Below are 18838 nucleotides of genomic sequence, written 5' to 3'. Positions count from 1 at the left end.
TTATTATTATTATTATTATGATGATCATTATGATGATTATGATGATGATAGAAGGCTCGTGTGAAAATATATCTCTGCGGGAACGCATTGTATGCGGAACTTCCATAGTTAAGGAGAGGGGACCGTGTTTGGTGTAACTCATCGAACTATAAACACGCGGAGCGTGCCATTCACGTCATCTCAAATCAATACTAGTATTATTAATTCAAGCTCTGGAATTATCATTTCTTATACTTATAATAAGGCCATTGGAGTCGGTACGTGTGGGTTGCGGAGATGCTGGCTCACGAGGTGACCGGGAGCTCGCTGTTCTCCGGGTTCCGGGCGCTCGGGCTGTACTCTAACCACCTCCCGCACGTGTTGCGGTACCACGCGAGGCACCGGGAGTTCTACGTGACCACGGCGGTGGGAAACCGGTTCCACACCTATAATGTAAGTCCTACTGTGCTATACTATGTCTCTTGTCTGAAATGAATTAGGTTAAATGTGTTTCATAACAATAACACTGACAATGGAATGTGATGATATAGGGTTGTGAAGATAAGAACGACGTGTGTAACGATAAAGACATGACTTAGTTCTGGTTGTTGACATGCCGGTACTGCAGCCTCAGAGGCTGCAGTGTACCTCCTGCCGCTGGCCAGAGGCTGTACCTCCTGCTGTGGCAGGTGTGCTGTTGAAAAGATAGGCAACAAGTTAGATCAATCCTCAAATTAAAAATCACCTTCAAATGATCGTTGGCCATAGAGCCGCACCCGAATGAAAGTGGTTTTCCCTGTCGGCTTAAGTCGCATTTCAATCGAATCCATTACAATAATTTGGTTACCGATGCAAAGGCTTATTCCAAAGAAAGCATTTCACCCGTACTCCGTGGCCCTGGCCTCCATTTAAATCGTGTTTATGTTTGGGTAGAAGTCTGCACACCTCAACACTTGGCAGATGTCGCTAATGGCAGGCGCATGCCTAGGCGTGCTGCCTCCACATCTGCAGTATCAACATTGGGCAGTAAAGCACCACACTCCTTTATCTCTTGCCATTGGGCACTGATGGAGTGACTTCAACACTCGCAGCTAGAGACTAGTAGAGAGAGCATGCCTTCTCCCACATTTGTATGTAGAATTATGTTGTTTGCTCCTAAGCACTGTCACCAGATCCCTAGTCATCTGAGCAGCCGCCGGTTGCTCAGCTATAACCACGGCTCCATAGCTCGAGTGAGCGAGGATGCCGTTCCACTGCATTCGCCGTCCGTCTGTTTTCAGCTTAACCGTGGTCGTTAACACGTCATCGTAGTTTTCAATAACGGTAGACTAGACAGGCACGTATCATGCTTCGACCAGCGGGTATCATAACTTTTGGTGTTGTTTCTTGCTGCTATGGTTGCTCAATAAGCATTCCCCAAAGTTCTTTGGGGAGGCTGTAATGAAGCTCCCTGAAGTGTTCAGGGTGTTGCGGATGACAGTGATTTCTACAGTGCAGTAGACCAGAGAAGGATGCTGTACTGCGCGCCTGATGCCTCTTACCTTTCCACCTTCATGCCCAGCACCATCATACCCCTGTCCAACTATATGAGCAGGATCTACATCCATTTCTCAATCTGTACAACAAATGTTGTACACATATACTCGCCTGTAGTGTCAGCTTTAGAAAATAATCCTCAAAACTCGCTCTCACAGAGTAGCTGCCTGAACAGTCCATGAGTCAAACTTACTATGGCATCCCTCTATTTGCAGAGAATTTACTCTTGGATCGGTTTTCGACGTGTCTCTGTCAGCTCGTTCTGAATTTGATGACTACAGTATTTTGCTTTAAATGGTGCACCCATATTTTAGATCGATATGAAGGATAGATAACTGCTTGAGACTATATTTGTTGCGCTCTATTGCTTGTTGGTGTGAGCGTTTTCACTTGGAATATATAGACTGGCCCTTTCACAAGGCCACATTAATAAATAAAATATGTCATTATCAGCTAATATACGCCCTTACACAAATACATTTACATTTTTTACATCTACACATTTACATTTACATTTCCAAACTTCAACCTAACGACCCTCAATTGGTATGTTTAGGATGGTATTCTGTAGTCTTAAACATATGCTGACCAAATGTCCTGCCTAGGATCAATATCTGGGTAAGATCTATTGATCTAGAAAAAAGTACATGGCAAAATGTAGGTCATTTCTGATTGTAATACATTATTCTGTTAAATGTTATTCTGATTGTAGTAAATTGTTAAATGTCATTCTGTTGTCAATACCTTTTATTTATTTGTATTGTTTTAATAACATTTATTTATAATATATATACTTTTTGATTTTATTTCGACACAGGTTAAGAAGCTGGGCATCGTTGCTGTCAGTAAGTTTACAACTCCTGCTTTCCTCTTATTCAGTGACATGTCATTCTTTTGTTAACTTGTTGACATGTAGTCTTATTTTGATCATGTGTTGACATGAAGTCTTATTTGGTCATTTAAACCAATGTCAATTTAATAATCTTAGTTGAATATGTAATACATTTTTAATATATTTACTCATGTGATCCGATTTTTAATGTTGATGTTTCGCTAAACCTGAACCAACCTTTTCCCTACCCAAGGTAATGCTCTTCCAGGGGACATTTCCTGTCTTGCGGCTGACAGGATGTTGGTGTTTGCTGCTGTTGGTCGAGATGTCTATGCCTTTGCCCGCAACAAGGAGGTCAGGAGGGTTTCATACATATTATATTATCATTCTCTATCATCACAAGGGATGTTCATTATGAGTTGACTAGTTGTTGCTACACTTGCAGATCGAACCAGAAATATTGGTCGGTTAAACACTTTGTATTTTCTGAGAGATGCATTGCTTCCCAGACATGAATCGGGGAACCTGCCATACATTGAATTACAATATTATTTGAATTATATAATGAACTAATTTGAAACAATGTGTAGTTTCCAAAACCTCTTATAATGAATCTAATTAGGCACTACCCTTCGTGATCAGTTGGGCTTTCCTGGTTTAATTGAAATACATTGTCATAATGATTTAGGCATATAGAATAACTTGACAACAATAGATTTCTTGGGGTGCCACCGAATGAAAAGTGTCACCAGTCCGACCATTAGAAAATGTTAATCCTGAGATCCTTTACATGCAAACAGTCGAATGGACTTCAAACGTCTTCCCGAGTCGACTCATCATTAATTATCATACTGAATCATCGTAATAAATTTCTCTCTCTTCCTCTCTGACTCTCCGATCCAGATAGTCCACCACTACTCACACGCACATGCCTCAGACGTCCACCTCTTACTGGTTCTGGGAGACACGCTGGTGTCTGCTGACCGTGACGGACTCCTGCTGGTCTGGGATGTTCCCACTCAGGGTAAACCCTCTACATTACATTGACTTCCAAATATTCAATCACACATTCACACAACGACGGCGGAGTCAACCCCACGCAAGGCGTGGTTGACTTAACTAATCATTAATCATTTAACCTGCTGGTCTGGGACTAACCAAATCAGACCAACAAACAGACAAACATTTGTCTGTTTGTGTAGCAGTGTATAAACAAAAGGGTAAACCATTTAGTTTATAGGGTAAACCCTTTAGTTTATACAATTTACTACACAAACATTAACTGTTAATCACATCTTTGGTTCCCTGCGTCAGATCGCTGTAATTCAGGAGCATGAATATCTGTTTTTTATAGATATATAGACCTCAGGTTGTGCCCTTGGTTGGTGCCCTCAGTATCATCCAACACAAAAAAAACAAGATAGAAATTAGGGTTTTATAGAATAATAGTGCTAGGGGTCAAAATGACCTCAACAATAACGATGTGTACAAAATGTGTACAGGAATGTTTTTTTAATTTTTTTATTTCATGTATTCTATGTTTACCCCATAGAGTTAGGGAAAGTCATAAAGAATCGAGCTGAAAAGTATGTTACATACTGAAAAGTATGTTAACCATGTTTTTAGAGACTGTTAACATTGAGTCCGGGTCAAATTCACCCCTAACATAATAGGAGGGTTTTGTTATACAGGACAATAAGTTAGATGATGATCTGTAACTAGACATTTCGCCGCATGTGCATTTTCAGGAGAAAATGTGTGGTTGCATCCCAAATCGTTAGTGTTCGTTAGTGTTATTACGGTGTAGCTTGCTTTGTAACCACACAGTTTTCCTACAGCTTCCTGTCTAACATCCTTATGTTCCACCCCCATCCTCATTCCTGTTCCCTCACCTTGAATTGACCAGAGGAGTACCTGCGCCTGACCTTTGACCCAGCCACCTTTGACCTCTCTGTCCTGGCCCACCCTAGCACCTACCTGAACAAGGTGTTGTTGGGGAGTTCCCAGGGTGCTTTGCAGCTCTGGAACCTTAAGACCAAGTAAGTTAATTTTTTATATTTTTATTATGCACTGAATGATTGGGCACCGATTCATCGGGCACCGATCATTATCGGCCGATACACCCTAAACCTGTGATCGGCCTGTCAACTTGAAATTTAACGATTGCAGGGGCCGATCACATGACTCATAAACTATTGGGCACAAGATGCACCGTCATTAGGTTCAGTCACTGAGACAGTAACGTTATCTTGCTTCAACGTAATTCCGAGTTCTGCACGGTTCTTCTCTAACAACGTCCATGTGAAGTCCATACTTTGGAGGAGTGAACGCAAAAAGCTAGCCGGCTAATTATCGTTAGCTCGTTAGTCTGGTGTGTGTGTGTGTGTGTGGGGGGGTGGTGATGACAACCGCACAACGCACCACAAAGTACTGGACTATACAGCAGCAGTTGGTCGTCAGTACGCGATAAAATCGAAACAGTACACTCACTCTCGTAACTCACGTAACTACAAAGAGACAACATATGATGCTGCTCTCTGCACCGACCGGTCGACCGCACGAGCAGAGCCGCAAGATCTGGAAACAACCTCCGGATTGGTTTGAATTTGATTAATCGTTCAGCCCTACTAGTATCAATGTATTAATGATATGAAAATGTAGGCATGTACTTTTAATATTCATTAATCATAAACTTTATTTTTTTAGTAAATTGCTGTACACCTTCCAAGGCTGGTCATCAGGGGTTACAGCTCTTCAGCAGGTCAGGCCACGCCCTTTTACATATATGACATGGGTGCACACCCGCAGACACGAATGCAGAGATTACACACGCATCTCATCTCTATAAAAAAAAAAAAATTCTGCCCAGAGTCCTGCAGTGGACGTGATGGGCGTCGGCCTATCCTCTGGACGCATCCTCCTTCATGACATCAGAGCTGACAAGACACTGATGTCCTTCAGTCAAGACTGGGGACCCGTCACCACAATAAGCTTCCGCACTGGTAAGACACAGTTTGCTCAAGACCCTGTAAACCAGTTCACACCAGAACCTCTCGAAACAAGCTTAATCAGAACCTGTAAAAAGCCTTTTAATACATAACCTCTGAAGCCAGTTTAAACCAGAATCTTTAAAAACGGTTTTAACTGGGACGTGTAAAAAACAATTTAGAACACAACCAGCACCAGTAAACTGCTTATATTCCATATTTGGACTTGAAATACTCAGGAAAGCTGCATGCAAAAAATAAGATGATTTCTTTATTATTATTTGGAGTCGGACAGACATGGAGAACAAAGTAGAGCCCAAGATTGTGACGATCAGTCACATTTCAATGTCTGGATATTGAATGCAGTTCTCCGCAGATTTTTTTAGGGATGCAAGGTTTCACTATTTTCAAAGTATCTAGCTCATTATTGAGGCGGGGGACTCAGACATTGTTCAATTCAGCAGATATGCCAAACTGGAAACACGACATATGTTAAAGCGAATACTTGTTGAATGTTTTGAAAGGGCTGGGTTTGTAATTTCCCCCAATAGTAGTCTCTCCTTGGTGTGCTAATGTAGCGTAGTAGTGTATCCTGCCGTCCACACTCCTCCACACAGGAGAAGCGCTATCTTCTCCTCCGTCTCCTCCGCTTCATGTGAACACTGACACTCCTTTGTGGTCGCCGCTGTTCCAGACGGCCCTCCCGTCATGGCGGCCGGCGGGCCTGGTGGTCACATGGCCTTCTGGGACCTGGAGAGCCGCCGCCTGGTAACCCAGCTGAGACACGCCCACCGCTCTGCTGTTGCCGGGGCAACCTTCCTACCCAGCCAGCAGCTGCTACTCACCAATGGAGCGGACAACGCCCTCAAGGTGAGATTCATTTGAGCGTCTTTATAATCTGTAGCTAGGGTAGGCAGTTTGGTTAAACCGGCCACAGTGAGCTAGATTCTGAAAACAATCCCGCCCCTCACTTCAGGCCTCCCTCCAAAGCCACTCAAAGCACATGGCTAGCTAGCTAGCATTCTAAATGGGTGCACGCAGGTAGACGGGTAGGTAAGACAAGGAAGACAGACGGGATAGCCATCCAATCATGATTGGACAGGCTGATTACAGGTGACAGAAAAGGTTTTTTTTTTTTACCATTTTGATGGTATGGTGGGTGTGGTCTTTGGGCAGGAAGGGGCGTGGCTGGTGGTATGGTGGGTGTGGTCTTTGGGCAGGAAGGGGTGTGGCTGGTGGTATGGTGGGTGTGGTCTTTGGGCTGGAAGGGGCGTGGCTGGTGGTATGGTGTGTGTGGTCTTTGCACAGGAAAGGGTGTGGTCAATTGTATGGTGGGTGTGGTTTTGGGGCAGGAAGGGGAGTGGCTAATGCAAATTCTCTCCGGTAGATGTGGGTGTTTGAGCAGGAAGGGGGCGTTGCCCGGTTGCTACGGAGTCGTCAGGGCCACAGTGCTCCTCCCACCACTATACGTCACCACGGCAATGCTGGCCGGGACATCCTGAGTGCTGGTAGGAACAATAATGGTTCAATACCACATCAATAATATTACAATACATCACCAACTATACTACAATACCACACAAATAATACTACAATATCACACCATTGATACTACCATACCACACCAATAATACTACAAAATATGAAACTTGACAAAATATGATTTTTCAATATTGTACATGGATGTTGCCCAATATTGTCCACAGCCACGAACAATCTATCATATTTTGTCAAGTTTTTCATTTTGTTGCATTAATGGTGTGGTATGGTAGTATCAATGGTGTCAATATTAATTGAGATATTGGGCTGGGACTGGGGGATTTGTTTCAGTGTTTAAACCAGAGTAAAATAATTTATCAGGATGCCCAATTCGGTTCTAGACTGAAGACAACATTATATTCTCAGACTTGAGGGCAACTTACTACTTGATATGAAACCATTTTTTAAACTGTGTATTGTAGCACACTGGTATGACATAAGATGTGATATATGTGTGTGTGTGTGTGTGTGTGTGTGTGTGTGTGTCTAGGTCAGGATGGGACACTACAGTCTTTCTCCAGCGTCCACGAGCGCTTCAACAAGAGCCTGGGACACGGTCAGTTGTATTATTATATTAATAATAATAAAATGTTGTCTGAATAATAATGAATTATTAATTACTACAATATTATATACGCTGCATTGTGTAGATCTTAGTGCCGTCTCGCAGTGAGGTTGCACATCTCAACCCACTCAATGTTCCTATTACTACAGGCTCTGCCAACAAGAAGATGACCAAGAGGAAAGGGTTGAAGTTTGAAGAGATTCTGCTTCCACCAATCACCTGCTTTTCCTCAGGTCAAACACACGCACACACACACTAGAAGTGTATTGACTATTGATCTTGTATTGACTGACTTGATGTGGTTAAACAGTGTATTGACTATTGATCGTGTTAAACAATGTATTGACTAGTGATCATGTTAAACCTTGTATTGACTATTGATCGTGTTAAACAGTGTATTGACTATTGATCGTGTTAAACCTTGTATTGACTATTGATCGTGTTAAACAGTGTATTGACTATTGATCGTGTTAAACCTTGTATTGACTATTGATCGTGTTAAACAGTGTATTGACTATTGATCGTGTTAAACAGTGTATTGACTATTGATTGTGTTAAACAGTGTATTGACTATTGATCGTGTTAAACAGTGTATTGACTATTGATCGTGTTAAACCTTGTATTGACTATTGATTGTGTTAAACCTTGTATTGACTATTGATCGTGTTAAACAGAGAGCGCACGTGAGGGCGACTGGGACGGCGTGGTGGCGCTGCACCGCGGAGAGGCGGCCGCACGCACCTGGAACTACCAGCGATGCACCATGGGAAAACACCGTCTGGCCCCGCCCCCTGACCGCCTGGACAGCGCCCGGCTCCGCAACGTGCACACAACGGTAACGCAGACTCCTGACCCTGTTACACCTCACCCTCCACCCCGAGAGGCGTCGCATACCGCAGCCCCGGTCTGCTACGGCATTGAGCAGGGAGGAAGGGGGAGCACTCACCTTAACATCTTGTGGCTCCCAATAGGGCAGTAGAGAAGAGTTTTTGAATCATTAGGTGCATCTTCCCAATGTCATCTGTGTAATTAGATGTCGTTTATATACGGTATGTTGCCACCAATCACAAGTTTGTCGCTCATCTCTCACATGCAGGCGGTTGACATTACTTCCTGCGGGAACTTTGTTCTGATCGGTTGGTCATCGGGTCACCTGGACGTTTACAACCTGCAGTCTGGCATCCACCGCGGTCACTACGGCGACCCCACTGGTAAAATCATAACCAATAAATCAGATCTGTATCAATGCACCAATAAACATCACTGAGCATGTAGCTTTATTTGATTGATCATGTAGCTATATTCGCTCTATGAAGTTCCCATATGAGCTCTATCATGTAGGTCTATCGTGTAGTTAAAATCCAGGAGCGCTTCTTTCTATGTCCATAAAGCTCACAAATGTGCTTCAGTTTGACAACTCCTCTGCAACTGTCAAACAACGCTAACATATTCTGTTCAGTCATTATCGATCGATTTAAGGAGTTTTCACACGGACACAAGTTGATCATCATTTGGAATGCATCATTTGGACATTTGAACGATAACATAAATAAACAAAGGGTTTCCAAAGGGAGTGTATTCCTGGAGGTCCAGTGAAAGCAGACAGTGCTGTTATATCGTCTAGGGTTTTCCCGTTGAACTATGTTGACCCGTTGACCCTCACTAAAACCCGACGCAGGACCAGCGACGTTCGCGACTACGTCGAAGCGTCTGTGTGGTCCTTGCGTTGCGTGAACGTGGGACCATGAAGAGCCCTTAATGCAGATCGACTGTCTAACGATGTTCAATGGTGTTGTAGCACACGTGGGAGCCGTGCGCGGTGTGTGCGTGGACGGTCTGAACCAGCGCGTGTTCAGTGTCGGGGGCGACCGACTCCTCAGGACCTGGCGCTTTAAGACCCATTGCCCTGACGACCCCGCCAACCCCCCTCAGCTGGACAGCGCCCCCTCCTTGCTGCGCCTCCACAGAGACAGGTAATATACACTTTTATACAATATACAAGTTTTTTATTTATTTAATTTATTTTTATCGTTAGTTATTTTAAAACAATACTTAACCAAATAACGGCTTGAATGGCGACACGAGACAAAGATTCAGACAACATGCAAAGCTTGGTGATTTCAGGGGTAACATTGTCAGTGTAATGTTTTCCATCGTTGCATGGCGATTGATACTAACAAACTACACATCATAAACACACACTGAAGCCAATGACAAAAGAAAATTAATTTCTAGCTAGAAATGTAATTGTGTGTGTGTGTGTGTGTGTGTGTGTGTGTGTGTGTGTGTGTGTGTGTGTGTGTGTGTGTGTGTGTGTGTGTGTGTGTGTGTGTGTGTGTGTGTGTGTGTGTGTGTGTGTGTGTGTGTGTGTAGTGGTATGCTAGCGTTGGCGCTGGACGACCTGACGCTAGTAGTCATCGACACAGAAACCGGACGTGTTGTCCGGAAGTTCCTGGGTCACGGCGGGAAAATAAACGACCTCGTAAGTATTTTGTGTCTGTCTGTCTGTCTGTATATATGTGTGTGCAAATAGATGTGTGGTTGTCAGGGTTGGATGCGCCACTGCACTGGGATTTTATTGATGCAGTCCCAGTTTGTTTATTCTTTTTCTAAATATTGAGATTTAAGATAAAAGATTCTGTTGTATCTTGACCAAACTGTAGCTCTGTAGAGTGGAGTGCTGCTGCCCGACGGTTTGGCTTGTCCTCTCAGTCTCCTGGCAAGGTGTACTCCAAGACACACCACGCCTCTTACGTGTGTGTGTGTGTGTGTGTGTGTGTGTGTGTGTGTTCTATTTCTAGACCTTTAGTCCAGATGGCCGCTGGCTGATATCGGCTTCAATGGACTGTAGCATCAGAACCTGGGACTTGCCTTCTGGCTGGTAACTACACTACAACACATTTACCACCAATGACTACCACTGTTGTTGGTTGCAAGAAGAGTATTTTGAGTACAAGCGCTTTTCCCATGAATAAAAAAACCACGTCAGCGCTATTGGCCATGATTCCTCCCAGAGCGTTTAATGTAACATTACTAAATCGAATTGAATACATCATAGCCAGTCAACAAGCTGTCATTATACACTTGTACTTTATTTTGAAATGTCTTTCCGCAGCATGGTGGACTGCTTCCTGTGTGAGACGGCTGCAGTCAGTGTCTCACTCTCTCCTAACGGAGACTTCCTCTCCTCGGCCCACGTGGACAGCCTCGGGATCTACCTCTGGTCAGTGATGCCTCATGCTCACTCACTGCTGACTCACTGCTGACACAAAGCGGACACACTGCTAACACACTGCTAACACAATGCTAACACACTCTAGATGCTGTCCAGGTAATATGTAGCATTGGGCCATGCTAACGCTACAGGGTTTGTCATTCTCCAGGTCCAATAAGAGCGTCTATAGCCTGATCTCACTCCGCCCTCTTCCTGCTGACTACCAGCCAATGACGGTCAGCCTCCCTGGCTCCTCCCCCAGCCCTGGTAGACACCCCTTTTCCTTAAACAGCTCCACATCCAAATGAATCAGCCTTTAGCTTTGTTTTGTAAATGAGTGAACAGTGTACACTCCAGTGTTCACCTGGTCTCCGACGGTTTCAGACGACGACGAGGAGGAACGCGGGGAGAGCAGCGTTGCCCCGGGCGACGAGGGGGAGGAGGACAAGATGGCGTCTGCCTGCTGGGACTCCCAGGAGCAGCTGGAGCGTCACCTGGTCACCATGACGTCGCTCCCCGAGTCCCGCTGGAGGAACCTGTTCAACCTGGACGTTGTCAAGGTAACCACAGTTCAGTACACCTGTACCTGCTCAGCCCCTACGAACTGAAACCCCAAAAAAACTGAAACGTACCGGACCCCTGCGAACGGAGCCGCTGACATTCTGAACACACACTGAACCCCTGAACGGTGCTCCCCTGCGTTGTCTTTCCAGAGGAGGAACCAGCCCCAGCAGCCCCCCCAGCGGCCAGCCGCTGCCCCCTACTTCCTGCCCACCGTCTCGGGCCTTCAGCCCAGCTTCCAGACCCCCGAGGCTCCAGTCGACCAGGTGTTGTCATATTATTATTATTATTATTATTATTATCATATATAGAATAGAGTTACAGCTTCCAGGCATCCAGGTACTGTGACATTAGTTATGGGACCACACTGATCATAAGTTATTAGACCACACTGATGAATAAATTGTAATTATGAAAATTAGCTTTAACTTTTTCGTTGTTTCCAGTCGAAGGTTTTGAGGCTCGGAGCTTTGGCGCAAAAAACAGCGTTCAGCATCGCCTTGGAAACCGCGCTGGATGACGGAGACTGTAGGTTCACTTCCTGTCTTCCTGTCTACAGATAATATATAATTCATATAATACATTTCATAATAATAATTTCATAATTACATTTTCATATAGTGGATGTGTCAGTAAATGTGTGTACAGTATATATGTGTGTTTATAGTATATTTGTGTACAGTATATACTCTTGAAAAGTTTATGTATAATTATTCCTGTGTTATTTCTTCATTCAGTATCCATTTCAGAATAGCAATACTATGATGAGGATGAGGGTGATGGTGATGATACTGATGAGGATTATTATTACACCTTATTATTAAGCGTCACAGAACAGGAAGGTTTGGAACGGGCCCTGCACTAGTGATGATGATGATGATGATATTTCTTCCCATCAGATTGCGCTCCTCTGTCGTTGCTCAAGTCTCTGGGACCTTCTGCCGTGGACCTTGAGCTGCGGGGCCTCTCTCCTGACCTAGGCTTCTCCTCCCAGCCAAGCGCTGCTCCCCAGCTCCTAGTGGCCTTCCTCCAGATGCTGGAGGCCATGTTGGAAGAGAGGCGGGACTTCGACCTGGCCCAGGCCTACCTGGCTCTCCTTCTCAAGGTGTCAACCCTAATCCATGGCGGCCGTCTGATAGTCTCTTTTTCCTTCACGAATGTTCTTAACTGACTGAAATGACCTGGAGGTGTCGGAAGTGGCAGTAGGAATGGATTCGGAGAACTGATATTAAATATATTTATAATATAGAATATTGAACTAGAAATGGCATCCTTGGTATGCTCCCGTTTACGTCGAGGAAAGCTTTTATATATCTTGTGTTGACTTTCTGTTCTGTAGCTCAACGTAGCCAGCCTACAAATCCCAATAAGCCGACTGGTTCTCTGTACGTAGAACATATGTAACTGAACACATATGCTTTCTTTGTTCCCGATACAGCTTTACCTGCGGCCGCTGTCAGGTGACCCTTTGGCCGTTGCTGCCTTGCAACGCCTACTAGGGCGACTGGAGACGATATGGGCGGAGCTCCGCATCTCATTTGACCAATCGCTGTGCCTGCTGACCTACACCAAGACCGCACTGCTCTGAAGCTGCAGGTGCCACGCTTTCATTTTGATACGCAAAAGACACGCCACAATAAAAGTGTTTAGTGTGTGTGTGTGTGTGTCTTAGACTGTCTGGCTATGAACACATCCCAACATCAGAGAAATAGTTAGGACCTAGAACTCTATACAACCTATATATATCTGTAACTCTTAAATTGGTATAAGTTGACGAATTGTAATATGTGTTGTTTTGTATTTTACCCATTGCTGTGCTGCCCTCCTGGTCTTGTTACCGTTGCCAAATGTGTTTCAACATAAAGGATTAATAAAAAAAAATGGACTAATAAACTCCATAAAACAGCTCATCTATACAATTACCACTTTATGGAAAGTTCCAACCCGGGATGGACGTTTCAAAGAGGAACACACTGACTAGCGTTTGTCAGAGACGCCAGTATTTCTATTGGGCAGGTTCCTTCATCTGAAATGTAATTTTATGATTTAGTACAGTGACCGTTTTGCATATAGCTCCAGTAAAAGCGTATATAATTATTCAATAAATGGGTTTCTTATTCAGTGTATAACTACCGGTAACTAACTCACTAACCCACAGCCATCCTTCTGAGTTGATGCCTTCTATGGGGGCCGGTTGTGAACTTTTGCTGTAAAAAAAAAAAAAAAAAGTGCTTCACTTTTTCCAGATTTAACCCCTCCAAACTGCACTGCAATTTCCATGTCATGTTTTTCATGAAAATTATAGGTTTTATCGAATACATACAAAAGAAATGCAAATTCTCCTGCATATACTAATTAGTTCTGACTCCTAACCATATTATCATATTTTGGGGCGGAGTCACGTGCGTTGGGCAGACGTTGGGCACACGTACGGACAGCGCTATTTGACATCTTACTCATCAATCTGGAAGACTGGAGAATCTCGGGATTTAGCCCAAAATATACAACGTGCGGTAACGGCAGCTCTGCAGGTCCGACCGACAGAGACCCTGTGGGCGTGGCTTCTTTATAATCCCGCCCACACCAATTTAGACGGAAGATTTCAAAAGCCTCCAGCTGCAGGGGCCTGTGGCTTGGCAAGTCGGGTTTTCGATTTTTTGACGTTTCATGTGACCGTTGGCCCCTAACCGCCCCAGTTGAGTCGCAGAGTCGTTGTTGTATTTCAAAGTTGTTGTTTTTTTTATAATGTGGAACGAATACTAATAAAAGAATTCTAAATATACAAGACGACATTAACTCATATCATATTTGTTATGCAACAATAACATAACATATTATTTTGAGACATACAGTGAAAATAACAGGAAAACAGGATAAACTAGTAGAGAAAAATCCATGCATACAATGACCACAAGGAGGAGACAAAACACACAACATAACACTGTTCTACCACCTGAAGCATGTTGGTCCAAACCTTTCGGACGTCCAACTGAGATGTCTGCCTACTGACCCTACTCCAACACATGGGCCAGAATGTCCAGTACTGGAAGATGATAACCTCACCGAAGATGGAACGGGGTACCGGTGCCAAAGTCAATTCATCAGCCCCCGCCCCCCCCCATCCCCCCCCATCCCCCCCCATCCCCTGGTGCTACTCCCTCCTGAAGACCACAAACCCTTCACAAAGTGTGGTTGCTGCCCGAGAAATGATTTTATATATGAAGATAACCCACACATATAACTGACTGAAATTATCCCAAATATGTAACGGGTTAACATTGTATGTTTTACATATAATTTGTAGTTAAAGTAAAACTTTTTTTTTCTTATAAATTGATCCTTGAGGTGGATTTTTTTCATTTGGCAAACGTTGATCCAATATCCAATAAAAAAAGTGATAGTAAGAGTTTTGCGCTGTTCATTTATTCAAATTCTTCCAAAACTGAAAAAAAAGTGGACCGGTCCGGGCCTGAAACTCCCGGGCTGGAGATGGGTCCTACGTCGGCCCTGCAAATAACCATAACATAAAATACATTCATTATAAAAGAACAAATTCAATCCATTCAAGATTCAATGCTTCTACACAAAGCCTTCCAGCCTCCCGTGGACCAGAGGGGCGATCCCTTCGGTAGATCCTTCAGCCCGCTCACCTTCTTTTCTGAGCTCTTTCTTTACCGCCTTCACGCGGCCGGCCTGCTTCTTGATGAACTGGGCCTCTGAGATGCCGTATATATGTCGGCCAGCTGCTTCAGCTCGGGGCCTAGGTAGTTCAGCTGGGGTGTGGGGGGGAGGGGGGGGTGCTGGGGTGGAGGAGGACATCATGCATTGGTTGGGGTTCTGGGTCTTTGTCAGTTAACGTTTGGTTGAAGTGACCTGCTGACCCAAAAACGGCCAGCGACAGACCTTGCATGCAATGTATGCGTTTGACCTATAGAGGGCAGTATAAGTCCATACCGTTGGTCCTCATAGCATAATGCCCGAGTCATATTTAGGCCAAATTGTGATTTCTAACATAACTCTTCTCTCCTCTGTGCTGATTCAATGTGTCCCAGCTATATCCCAAGCCAATCAGAGTGCTTTTTACAATCCATAAGCACTATCTTCCCAAGTCATATATTTGACTTTTCTGATGCTAAGTACAAGATTAACCTTAAAATATGACTTTGGAAATTATGCTATGAGGCTAATGATATGTCAATTGTATTGCACCCTTTTATAACTTTGTGTGTTTAAGTCTAGATAAAAAAAAATTTTTTTTTAAAAACACGACGACAGAAGGCCCGTCCAAAAATGTATTTTGCCAAGATCTCTGCTCTGGCAGACAACCGGCCCGTTTCAGATGACCGTGCATGACGCTTGTACTTTTGTTGTACTTAAGAACTGATATTGCATATTTTCCAAGTAACCGTGCTATTCATGTCCATCTTTTTTTAAATATTTCCACACACTTGAAGTGTGAGTCCGTGTTTGCTGCGGCAAAAACTCACCAACTGCTGTCTTTTCTGCAACCGCCATATTTGGTAGCGTGTGAAATTGCGCGCCAAAGACTAGTCGTCGTCTCCTGGCACGGTCGACTAGGTGGTAGTAACGTCGACCCGTCGATTCGTCGACTAGTCTATGCAACCCCTAGTGTGTACATGCTTCCACTGTCACCCCGGTCCCTCTGTGCAGCGCAGCGTGGCGGCTTCCACAGCAGTGGCGGAGCCAGAGGGGGGCCCGGGGGGTGGCAATACTGGCCCCCCCCCCTGGAACCTGATGTGCCACCCCAGGTGCCACACCCCAGTTGATTGACAGTTCACTGCATGTTTTGTTGAAAGCGCGATTCAGGCTCTCGGCCTCCCTGTTAACGCACGAAGCAATCATGCCCCCCCCCGCGGTCAACAATCGTGCCCCCCCCCTGGCCCGAGCTGGCCCCCCAAGAAATAATGTCCTGGCCACGCCCCTGTCCCACAGGCCTCTTTGTGCGCGACTCCTCATACATCCATTCACTCATCTACCCGTTTGTTCATTCATCCATCCATACAGCCAGCCATTGATTCAACGGCTCATCAATTCATGCATAAAACCATCCATTAATTCATCCAATTATTTGCCATTTCAACCATCCATCCTCCAGCCTCCTCCCAAATCAAGTGCTGTGACAAAAATAACCCTTAAGGGATCACAGACCAGTACATAAAACCACGAGTTTATTAAACCATGACTTTTATCAATCCTTGTAATCTGTCAACCTGACGCCACATTTCACTAATCCGTCATAATTACTTTTGACTTTTTTTTTTTTTTTTTTTACGTGGCGGAGAGAGTCTGTGGATTATTCAGATTTAGGGTTTCACCCCCAGAATATGTTCTTGTTTAAACATGGCGGTGAGTTTAGCTTCGCTGCCCGTTTTGTGAGTTGACTTGGATGCAAATGTTCACGAGAACGTGTAAGTTGACTTACATCAAAGCCTGTGTTGGGATCCCAGCCCACGTGTCCAATGTGCCTAAAAGGGAGGGAGAGGGAGAGTTGTAAGTCAATACAGGTAGAGAGAGGGTGTAAGACAATACAGTGAGAGAGAATAGAGAGGAGAGGGAGGGAGGGAGGGGGGGAGAAAGAGAGCAAAAGCGAGGGAGCAGGAACGAGAGCGAGTGAGGGAGAGAGCATGAGCAAGTTTGTAGCGATACAGAGAAAGGGAGAGAGGGCATCAAAGGGAGACACTTTGATCAAATGCCACGTTAGAAGCCACGAGTTACAAAAACAGACCACCGGGGTCATTGAAATGAAATATGTGCTGAGCAACAAATAGTGTGATGGTGTCCGATTGGAAGCCTAGTCTATTTTATCGTAATCGTACGTTTTTTATCCATTTTATTGATATTCGTTTTTTTTTATCGGCTACCTTGCAATCTGTAATTGATGGGGAAAGTATGGGTGCTTACTGGAAGTTAGTGGGCGTGCCGATGTCCGCCTTGGTCAGCGTCTTCTTCTTCCCACCTGTAAGAGCCAAATTCATGATTTCATGTGTTATAATAATTTAGTTAAAAGTGTTAAAAATGCAATAGTTAAGATAAATAATTTCATTGTGATTTGAAAGAATATCTAGGCAAAATTAATAATTGAATGATGTGTTAATGAAAACATTATATAAAATGTTAATTGAAAACCTATCAGGATGTAAGCTTCCAATCAGAGAGCAGGGCGTCAGCGTAATATAAACTAATGGGACTTGTTCAGTTCAGATTGAATTCAGAAATGTTGGAAGCAACATAGTTTTTTGACCGTGTGGACAAGTGAATTGTGAATATGTGAACAACTTTATCAGTAAACACTTTTGAAGATCATCTTGCCTCACTCGCGTTTCAATTACTAGTTAAGACTGAATTCAAATTGTGGTAGGCTACAGAAGACTTTAAACGAAACAGCGTGCCACTACACCACCCTTCTCGTTATTGGGGGAGTGCACAATGTTCATCTGGGAGTTGTTATGGTAACGGTGCCCCCCCGGGGCGTTGCAGACCTCGGGGTTCTTGATGTCCGCGTTCGCCATCGGCAATGCCGGGCCTTTAATGTTCAGACAGACGGACAGATGGACGGAGGATGTGGTGGTTAGGATGAGGTGGGCGAGAGTATAAGTACAACTTTGGTAAGAATGATCGCTTGTTTGTCTAACGACAGCCCTCATGAATTCAATTAGCGGACCCTTAATTAGTGTAACGAGCGACGACTGTGTTGGTCCTACAGTGACACTTCTTTGGAAAGGAATAGATGATCAAAGAGTCTTGAACTTGACTTATGATTGCCGTATGGGAAACTGATTCAAAAACAGACAGGTCTGATTGATCAATCCCCAATCCAGTAGGATTAATCAATAGCCGAAGAACAAAGAGATTGCAGGATCTTCAGGACATCATAAGGGGCAGAAAGTGGGTGTGTCCACCTAGATGAGCGCTGGATAGATCAGTCTACCAGCCTGCCAGTGGACTGTAGCAAACGTTGCTCATCTATCCGTCACACATCTAGGTGGACACGCTGTGGACACACTGTGATGTCTTAAGGGGCTGATTTCCAAAACGGCTTGTAACGGCTAATCACACCACACCTGGTGGCATGTCATGGCGCCTTTAAGGTTATTAGAAGATAGAGATTGAGCCTTTTTAAAGTTTGCATTGAGGATTTACCAGAAGATCTGTCCAAGATCTAACCCGCGTGAACCAATTGCTATCTATAGCCTAGAACAAAACAATCAATGTCCATTGGACTTATTGACGACCCAGTTTGAGGAAATGTTTGCTGGAATTGAGAAGTAAAGTCCAATGGTTGTAAATGTTTATAACATTGAGAAATACATGCAGCACAAGATCTGTGCTTGTTATAGGTTTGGTGGGTGTGTCAATGTCCAACTTTATGTAGGCGGCAGTGGAAGCTATAGGCCTACTGAAAACCGCAAATTTGGGCAAACTACAAGGTAACTGAAATGTAGCTTAATACTATTTTTTAGTAATTAGTCCAAGGCCACAGATACAGAAATTTGAAGCAGCCATGAGTTTACACCTGAAACATGCACTTGCAAGGACTGGGCGGATGGGATTTTGGTCCCAATAGGTTTTATTTTCATTTTGTTCTTGTTTAAAGACGATGTAGG

General features: G+C 44.2%; 1 protein-coding gene across 1 annotated transcript; it reads left to right on the top strand.

Annotated features, from left to right (window-relative positions):
• The first annotated feature begins 145 nt into the window (after positions 1-145).
• Positions 146-13081, top strand: wdr36 (WD repeat domain 36). The gene is made up of 23 exons (XM_084482844.1): positions 146-432; positions 2333-2360; positions 2601-2701; positions 3251-3371; positions 4254-4386; positions 5054-5108; positions 5217-5349; positions 6029-6204; positions 6722-6842; positions 7364-7429; positions 7588-7671; positions 8113-8273; positions 8535-8649; positions 9237-9411; positions 9812-9920; positions 10240-10319; positions 10554-10661; positions 10822-10919; positions 11037-11212; positions 11366-11479; positions 11660-11741; positions 12113-12318; positions 12652-13081. The coding sequence occupies exons 1-23, from the start codon at positions 277-279 to the stop codon at positions 12799-12801; spliced, it is 2748 nt and encodes a 915-aa protein (XP_084338970.1). The 5' UTR covers positions 146-276; the 3' UTR covers positions 12802-13081.
• Positions 13082-18838: the final 5757 nt, after the last annotated feature.

The sequence above is a fragment of the Micromesistius poutassou genome (genome assembly GCF_964030765.1).
Source record: "Micromesistius poutassou genome assembly, chromosome: 18".
NCBI lineage: Eukaryota > Metazoa > Chordata > Actinopteri > Gadiformes > Gadidae > Micromesistius > Micromesistius poutassou.
The sequence above is the reverse complement of the archived record's forward strand: the minus strand, read 5'-3'. Positions and strand labels throughout refer to the sequence as shown.